The following is a 9,330-nucleotide window of genomic DNA, read 5'->3' on the forward strand; positions in this document are numbered from 1 at the left end:
AACTGCCTCGCAATATGTGCAGCAGCTGGTTGAGAAAAACGGTTCGAATAATGACCGGACTACGGTATGATGTCATGTCATCAAAAATTGTCAGCAGATTTGATTCATGAAAAATTATGCTCTCTACGGTGGTATGTGGAAATTATTTTGCAGAGCCGGACACAATCCTTTTATTCAAGGTCTTCTATGGAGTATACGGAGAATGAACCCGCCTTGCAATACCAAAGACAATTTGCGCGCCGGACTCATCGTCATTGAAGCCGGGTTCAGGGGCTACCGAGGGAGTCCTGGATTAGGGGGTCCTCGGACAGCCGGACTATATACTTTGGCCGGACTGTTGGATTATGAAGATAGAAGATTGAAGACTTTGTCCCGTGTCCGGATGGGACTCTTCTTGGCGTGGAAGGCAAGCTTGGCGATTCGGATATGTAGATCTCCTTCTTTGTAACCGACTCTGTGTAACCCTAGCCCCCTCCAGTGTCTATATAAACCGGAGGGTTTAGTCCGTAGGACGAGAACAATCAGAATCATAGGCTAGCTTTTAGGGTTTAGCCTCTTCGATCTCGTGGTAGATCAACTCTTGTAATACTCATATCATCAAGATCAATCAAGCAGGAAGTAGGGTATTACCTCCATCAAGAGGGCCCGAACCTGGGTAAACATCGTGTCCCCCGCCTCCTGTTACTATTAGCCTTAGACGCACAGTTCGGGACCCCGTACCCGAGATCCGCCGGTTTTGACACCGACAGCGACCACTCCCAGATGATCAACTGTGCAGTCGTCCGGGCATTCATCCTGAACGACGCCATGAACTGGCCAAGATGGTCATGTGGCGGGTGCTAGTCGCTTTGTTCGATCAGGTGGAGGGGTTGCAGCTTTTGGAGGCGCTAGTGGAGGCAGGCAACGTGGTGTCGCAACAGGTGTTGGAGAAGGTCGGTTACTACGCACGTACTCTAATCGCCCACAAGTTGTTCGAAGTAATGCCCCATAAAAAGAGAGATGAGATGAAGATGATCATTTCCTCAGTGATAGGTGGGGTCTGCGTCTCATCTACTACCTCAATTCATCAAATTTGTATTTGTGTATGGTATTTTCCACATCAACCCTGGCATGCGGCCCCCATCCCTCAATTTCACTGTTTTCACGAGCTCAACTGATGATTAGTGTGATCTGTTACTTGTTAGGCTCAAATTTGGCGGTTCTGCATGAGTTGTCCTCGAAGTGGTACCAATCTATCATCCTAGCCCGTATATGGTGGTTTTTTGTAATTTACTCAATTTGTGAGAGTTGAAGTTGTTTGTATTTTATATGGGCCAGCTCCACGGCTGTACGATCCGGTCAAATCTAATATTCTTCAATATTTTTTGTCCACAACCGATGCTCACCTACTCTTCCATCCCCCTCCTTGTTACCATCGCTGGCGAATAGGCTAAGGAGCCCCGACGGCTGCTCGAACAATTCTCCTAAGAGATTATCAAGGCTGCCCAGGAGGTGTGCCGCATCGCCGCCATCACCTACATGGCCTCCGACGACGTGGCCCGACGCTCCTTTGCCATGACGTCCACATCGTCGTACACCTTGCCCACGATCTCTCGCAGCCTTCCTCAGTGAGGAGCCTCAACCTGTCATGGTCACCTCCACCTAGCCCTTGTGGCCCAGCCCAGCTTCCTCATCAACGTCAAGCGGGGTCTCCCACCTGCTGCTGGGCTTTGAGTCGTCTGCCAAAGTGATGCGCTCCATCTTGTTGCAGGCCGTGTTTGGAGACCGCCACGTCTGGTACCCAGGCTGGCTCGCTATTGCGGTCGAGCACGAACTCTGCTAAAGACATCCTCCCATGCCTATCGGTGCGCCCTTTTCAATTCTGCTAAAAATTGCCGACTGTAACATTCAGACTACCCACAACGAAAGTAACATAGATGATAACATCACACCTATCTAGACAAAATAGATGATGTGGTATGTAATAATGAAGAAAGAGAGTCATGTGATAACATAGCTAGTTAATGTAACATCACACATAGCAGAAAAAGATGAGTCTACAACCTAATAAATGAAGTGATGCATGACACAACATATATGTTACTACCACTCTGGAGATAGTAAGATAGACTAGTAACATATACATGTTACTACTCTAAGTTAGTCCCCACTGTGACTAGTCTCAATAAAGCATTCGACCTTTGTTGAGTACTAGGCAAAGCACCTGCGACATGTGGGACAGCATTGTTCGCTCTGCCATTTGTTTGCCGAGTTCTCCTTTTTAACACTCGGCAAAAAGACTTTCTCGAGTGCAATACAAAAACAACTCAACAAACTTGCCTTTTTTAAAAGGGTTTGTCTAGGGCACTACACATCTAAGTGACTCAATCAAGCATAAATAGGAAAAAGAAAAGAAAAAAGAAAATACCGTTTCTAGAACAAGTCCAACCGTTTCTGAAAATACCGAATCTCTGCGTAAAATTAATGATATACTCCCTCCATCCTAAAATAAGTGTCTTGAGCTTAGTATTTATACTAGAGTTAGTACAAAGTTGAGACACTTATTTTAAGATGGAAGGAGTAGTATTTTAGATGTGTAATATTTAGGGCACATTTAGATGTGGTTTAGCAAAAACCATTTCGGGATGGAGTCCAAGCAAATTGCCTTTGTCCCATGCCCCAACGAAATTAAGCTCTGATCATCCTCATCATTGCACTTGTTTTCTTTGTATCAACTGCGTGTGATGGGCATCCTCATCATTGCATCGTTTCCTTTGTATCAACCGTAAGAGACTGGGCACCGTATCGTCTCGTCCATCAAGCCACCAATACCGCACATGTTTCCTAGTTAAGAAACGTGTCTGATGATAGTTACACCGGAAAAAGTGCGCTATTGCGGAGCGTGTGTGATACTAGATCCTACATCACACATGTTTCATTTCTAAGCCGTTTGCTTACCCATCACACACATTTTTATATAGGGTGTGCGATGATACCTCCCCAATTGCACACCTACTACGCATGTTGACGATTTACTAAATCGTTTGTGATAATGGTTTTGTACGATGGTGCTAGATTGAGTATGAGACCAGTTCTTGACTGTGTATTTGTTATGCAAATTGGCACTAATATTGAAACATTGGTTCTTCAAGACCTTTTGTCTTGGCCAATGGATGAAAGGCAAAGATTTCACGGTAACCAAGTACTATGGATGAGAGCAGAGTAGTCTAAAAATATTATTCATCCGCAAATAGTGTACTATGCATATGGGGGTGGGGGTGGGGTGGGGGGGGGGTGACTTTTCACTCTTTTGTAACCCAACTTTTATATGAACTTTGAGCAACCCAACTTGAGCAGAGTCAACCGAACCAAATGATGGCATTGGACATTGGCCTTGTATGACTGGGTTACTGGAGTGCACGTACACGTATGCATTTGTATAGACCAAGTTAATAATCCAACAAAAGAATATATAAGGTCCAGTGTGCATGCCTCGTCAACGCTCTCTTTGTTTATGTCAGTTAGCGCTCTTTCTCTCTCTGTTATTTTTTTTGAAAGGATTCTCTCTCTGTTATTGAGAGAACTGAGTGACGTTTTCTCAACTTGAACTCAATAATATTACATGAAATGGCATTATTTTTGTATAATCTTCTACCATAATTGTCCATGTATATGCAGTATACAAGGACCACAGATTTAAAAAATATCTCAAAGATTTTCTTAAATGAGGCAAAAAAATTATCATTTTATTAATTAAGATATGAAGAATACAATTAACATGTTAATTAGGGGGGAAATCAGGCAAAAACCAAGTTTACAACCTGCCCAGCTTGGAACATACACCTTCCGTTCTTAAATATTTATCTTTTTAAAGATTTCAAACGGACTACCACATACGGATATATATAGACATATTTTAGAGTGTAGATTCACTCATTTTGCTCCCTATGGAGCCATTTGTTAAAATCTTTAGAAAGACAAATATTTAGAAACGGTGGGAGTAATAGCTAACCATCAGGCACTAGCAGCTGACCTGGCTATAAACGACATCCTAACATTGTCACCCATCATTTTTTTTAAATAGAGGCAAAAGATTTGCCTCATCCATTACTTACGAGTGATGATGGAGTATGTTAAAAAAATCAAATTACAACTAGATCGTTACTCTCTCAGCATGATTATACCCAACTTGTTCACACACACAGCCACACAAAGAAATGCTTGATGTTGGCAAGTAAAATCGTCAGGGGAGTGGTCTTGTGCCAAAAGACACGAGCATTTCTCTCATTTCAAATTGTCTGTGAGGTGAGCATGGTGAGTGAGGCTATGGCCTTTCTATTCGGGCTGCTAATGTCGGACATGTCGAACCAGCACTCCTTAATGGAACACTTCAAGCACCATGAGGTGGTGTCAATATGCACAAGTTGAATCCATTCCTTGATCATGCCTCAAAGCCAAATAGTGAACCGGCATTTGAAGAATAGGTGGTTAGCACTTTCAGTCTCGTGCTTGCAAAGTGGGCATAATCCACAATTTGTACAACCGCTTGGCCAATCTTTCGGCGGTCCAAATATGATTTTCGATGGACAACCAAGCAAAATTACTCACCTTGGGGGTGCCCAAGCCTTCTACACGGTGGAACTCATGACATATATGGTGGCTTTGAGGAATTGTGTCTTGTAAGTAGAGGACGCTGAGTAAGACCCACTAGCCGTATGCTTCCAAGTGATGTTGTCCTCTGCGTCTTTATGCAGCTGGGCATCACCTAGGATTGCCCAAAGGGAGACGATCTCACGAATGTGGTAGAATGATCAATTCGCCGGAAGCTTATTTTTGGAGAGCCAAGCACAATCCTTCATGGCCTCATGCACCTTGCCCTTTTTCCTAGAAGAGGCCTCGTAGACGAGCGGAGAAATGTCCTTACGCCGGCCCCCATTGACCCTCCGGGCGCCGGAAGTCCCAAAACGGAGAGAGAGCCCCATTGACAATGGTGATAACGGTGGAAGGGTAGAATAAGTCAAGATCCGGCTCCCCTGGTTTTGAGATACCACTACAACTTGGATGAAGCATCGTTAATTAGCAGCTGATGTCAACAGAACGAGACTGTATAGTACATATATGCGAGCGACGCATAGGATGGGAGCAAAAACACAACAAGCAAACACGCACGTATTTGTCATGTACCCTTGAGAAAGAGCAGTAACAGATAGCTAGTTCGATCGAACGCATTGCCGACAGCTTCAAAGATGGACGCCGACGCCGACGACCGCTTTCATCTATCCGGACCGACGCATATGATGCCCGGAGCCGGCGCCGTCCGTTCTTTAGCGACGACGACGATGATGATTGACTGGTCAGTACGCATGTTCCATGCCCTCGCCGGCCTTTAGCCGAGTGGGGTCGTGCTTGCAGCTGTACGCTGAGTCGCTGACTTATGTTCATCATAAATTCGTAATGTCACAGGGACAATGAGGAGCACCGCCGGTGCATCGCCGCCAGCATCGTCAAAGGCACCTACATCCTCGAGGACGACAGGAACACGTGCAGGCTGCTGGTGGGGGAGGCGCTCGCGCCGGCGTGGTGGGAGAGCTTCCATTTCCGCATTGTCAAAGTGCTCAAGGACGACTGCGACCGTAAGGGGGAGCACAAGTTCATCTTCGGCGCCATCTACGAGCACGTGCCGCCGGCGGGCGCCCGCCGCCACCCGTCGGCTCCGCAGTACGTCGTCGCCCTGCGAGGGACCATGCTGAAGCACCCCGACCCCTTCAAGGACCTATGGCTCGACCTCAAGGTCATGGCCAACACCCTGCACCGGTGCAGGCGCTCCGAGCGCGCGCGCACGGAGGTCGAGGCGCTCCTCGGCGCCGGCTGCAGCCCCGTGTGGCTCACCGGGCACTCGCTCGGAGCGTCCCTGGCGCTGGACGTGGGGCGGAGGATGATGGCGGACAAGGGGGTGAGCCTCCCGACCTTCCTCTTCAACCCGCCGCAGGTGTCGCCCGCGCCGGTGATCAACGCGCTGCACCCGACGGAGGTGGGCAAGAGGGACCTGTACGCCACCAGCTATGTCTTGAAGGCCGGCCTCGGGCTCGTCCTCAGCCCCCACCGGAAGCGCATGGAGGCCCTGTTCCAGAGGCTGGCACCGTGGGCGCCGCAGCTGTACGTGCACGACAGGGACGTCGTCTGCCTGGGTTTCATCGACTACTTCCAGCAGCGGCAGCAGTTTCAGGAGCGCTTCCGCGGCGTGGCCAGGTCGGCGATGACGCTGTCGTACCGTGACATGCTCTTCTCCTTGGTAGGCACGGACAAGGAGCGCCCACATCTCCTGCCTTCGGCCATGCTCGTGAAGAACTCCAGTGACTGCGACGCCCACGGGCTCGAGCAATGGTGGAAGCCAGACAGCGAGCTCAACTTGAGCGCCAAGCGTTACAGCTATCCTGGAGCATAAACCCCTCCCTTCCCTACCACGCTGTGTGCATCGTAAATGTATTCCTAATTAATTTGTGCTACATTTACATTGCATTCTCGTATACGCACTCCACATGCTATGCTAAGGGCAACTCTAACTGATCCCCTCTAGAACCATCATAGCAGCCACGAAAAGAAAAAAAATGACGAATCACTGCGACGAGCGTTAGTGTCAAGTTCAGAGGTTTCTTCGGTCTTGATTGTAATTTTACTTCTTGGCTACTGTTCCTTTGTGCAAAGGCTAGCGATTTGCTGTCTTTTCAGTTTTACCAGGTCGGTTTATACGTTTTTTTCTCGAAAAGGGAGACTCCCCGACCTCTGCATCAGATCGATGCATACGGCCAACTTTATAAATAAGAAAATAGGTTCAACAAGGTCTTAAAGTCTGAAGCAAAAGTAAAGGCAAGCTCACATAGAGCCACATGGCCAAAAACACAAAAGCCAAAAGGCCACAACTGGCTGGCATAAGAAAGATAAGAAAACTAATTGCCTATCCTATTACATGACCGCCATCCATTCCGGTTGAAGATATCCCGTGCTACCATCTCCCACCGGATCGATCCAGTAACCAAACGCTCCCTGGCCTCCGCCAGAGTGAGTAGCGACCACATACGGATCAACGCAGTGGCCCAGAAGATAACCTGCAAAAAATGAATATTTATTGTTCTGTTAAAAACCAAATCATTTCTGCAGTTCCAAATTGCCTACAATAAAGCACATACCCCTACGCGAATGTGTCTAGCCGTTTCGGACTCTATCTCAATAAGCCACGTTCCAAATAACGTGCTGACAAAATTCGAAGGAGTAATGTTAAAGGCAATTTGCACCGTCCGCCACAAAACTTTGGCCAACGGGCAATCTAGAAAAAGGTGTTTGATAGTTTCATCCCGATGACAAAAACTACACCTAGTAGATCCTGTCTAGTTGCGCTTTACCAAGTTATCCTTTGTTAATATTGACAAATATATTCTGAACTAGGAATGGCGCTAGAGTTGATAACATTGAGATACATCAATTTAACTGTGAACTCTCCAGACCTAGTGAGCTTCCAGCGCAACTGATCGGGTGTTGAGATAGCTGAACCTCCATCAGTCTACTCACTAAATGAAGCCACGCTTCCCAACGATTGCCGGCAAGCGTCCTCCTAAAATGAATATTAAGGGGGATGGACTGAAGTATCGTTGCAACATGAGCATCACGTCGTTGAACAATACTATAAAGGGACAGGTACTGAAGCGCCAATGGCGTCTCTCCTAGACATGTATCCTACCAGAAACGCGTGGTAATACCATTACCGATTATGAACTTTGTCCTATTGAAAAAGGCTGATTTGACTCTCATGAGCCCCTTCCAAAAAGGCGAGTCCGTCAGTCTCACTGTCACCTGGGACAAAGTTTTGGAATGCAGATACTTACTACGAAGAATCTGCGCCCACGTGGCATCAGTCTCAACTGATAATTTAGACAACCACTTGCTGAGAAGACATCTGTTCTTGACTTCAAGATTTTCAATGCCAAGACCCCCTCGGTCTTTTGATCGACAAATGATATCCCATTTGGCGAGCCTGTATTTTCTTTTTAGTTCATCGCTCTGCCAGAAGAATCGGGATCGATAGAAATCCAGCCTTTTCCTAACTCCAACTGGGACTTCGAAGAAAGACAAGAGAAACATAGGCATACTCATGAGCACCAAATTAATAAGAATTAATCGGCCACCGTATGACATGAGCTTGCCCTTCCAGCAACTCAGTTTCTTCTCAAAGCAATCCTTGATACACTTCCATTCTCTGTTTGTCAGCTTAGGATGGTGAATGGGTATACCTAAGTACGTAAAAGGCAAAGTCCCCAATTCGCATCCAAACAATTGCCTATAAGCCTCTTGTTCCTCATTGGCTCTACCAAAATAGAATTATTCACTTTTATGAAAGTTAATCTTCAACCCGGTCAATTGTTCAAATAAGCATAACACCAGCTTCACATTTCTCGCTTTTGCCAAGTCGTGCTCCACAAAGATGATCGCATCATTAGCGTATTGTAGGATAGACACACCTCCATCAACTAGATGAGGCACCAAGCCACCCAACTGACCAACCTCCTTATCCCTTCCTATTAGAATTGCCAACATATAAACCACAATGTTAAACAAAATAGGAGACATCCGATCACCTTGTCTCATGCCCTTATGTGTCTGGAAATAATGACATATGTCGTCATTCACTTTAATTCCAACACTCCCTTTTTGCATGAAAGATTCTACCCGGCGTCTCCAGGCTTCATCAAAACCCTTCATACATAAGGCCTGTTGAAGGAAAGGCCATTTGACTTTATCGTACGCTTTCTCGAAATCCACCTTGAATACAACTCCATCTAGTTTTTTGTGTGAATCTCATGGAGCGTTTCATGAAGGACCACAACCCCTTCTAGGATGTTTCTGTCCGGTATGAAAGTAGTTTGGGAATGCTGCACCACAGAATGCGCAATCTGCGTGAGCCTATTAGTCCCAACCTTGGTAAAGATTTTTAAACTAACATTAGGAAGACAGATGGGCCTGAACTGCTCAATTCTCATAGCCTCTGTTTTCTTAGGAGGTAGGGTTATCGTTCCAAAATTCAGGTGAAATAACTGAAGCTGTCCTGAGAATAAATCATGGAACATCGTAACAAATCCCCCTTAATAATATGCCAGCATTTTTTATAGAACTCCACCGGAAATCCATCCGGTCCTAGAGCATTATTATTTTTCATGTGCGCAATGGCCTCAAACACCTCTTTGTCGGAAAAAGGGGCAGTCAAAATATCATTCTCATTAGCAGCAAGTTGAGGAACATCCTCAATCCTAGACTCATCCAGGGATACACAATTATCCTCTGGAGGCCCAAACAACTTCT

At 46.3% G+C, this 9,330-nt stretch overlaps 1 protein-coding gene across 1 annotated transcript; it reads left to right on the top strand.

Annotated features, from left to right (window-relative positions):
- Nucleotides 1–821: 821 nt before the first annotated feature.
- LOC123090303 (GDSL esterase/lipase At4g10955-like) lies at nt 822–6,424 on the top strand. Its single transcript, XM_044511668.1, has 3 exons — nt 822–932; nt 5,190–5,332; nt 5,443–6,424. Exons 1-3 carry the CDS (start codon nt 822–824, stop codon nt 6,422–6,424), a joined length of 1,236 nt encoding a protein of 411 aa, XP_044367603.1.
- The last annotated feature ends 2,906 nt before the right edge of the window (nt 6,425–9,330 follow it).

The sequence above is a fragment of the Triticum aestivum genome, chromosome 4B (genome assembly GCF_018294505.1).
Source record: "Triticum aestivum cultivar Chinese Spring chromosome 4B, IWGSC CS RefSeq v2.1, whole genome shotgun sequence".
NCBI lineage: Eukaryota > Viridiplantae > Streptophyta > Magnoliopsida > Poales > Poaceae > Triticum > Triticum aestivum.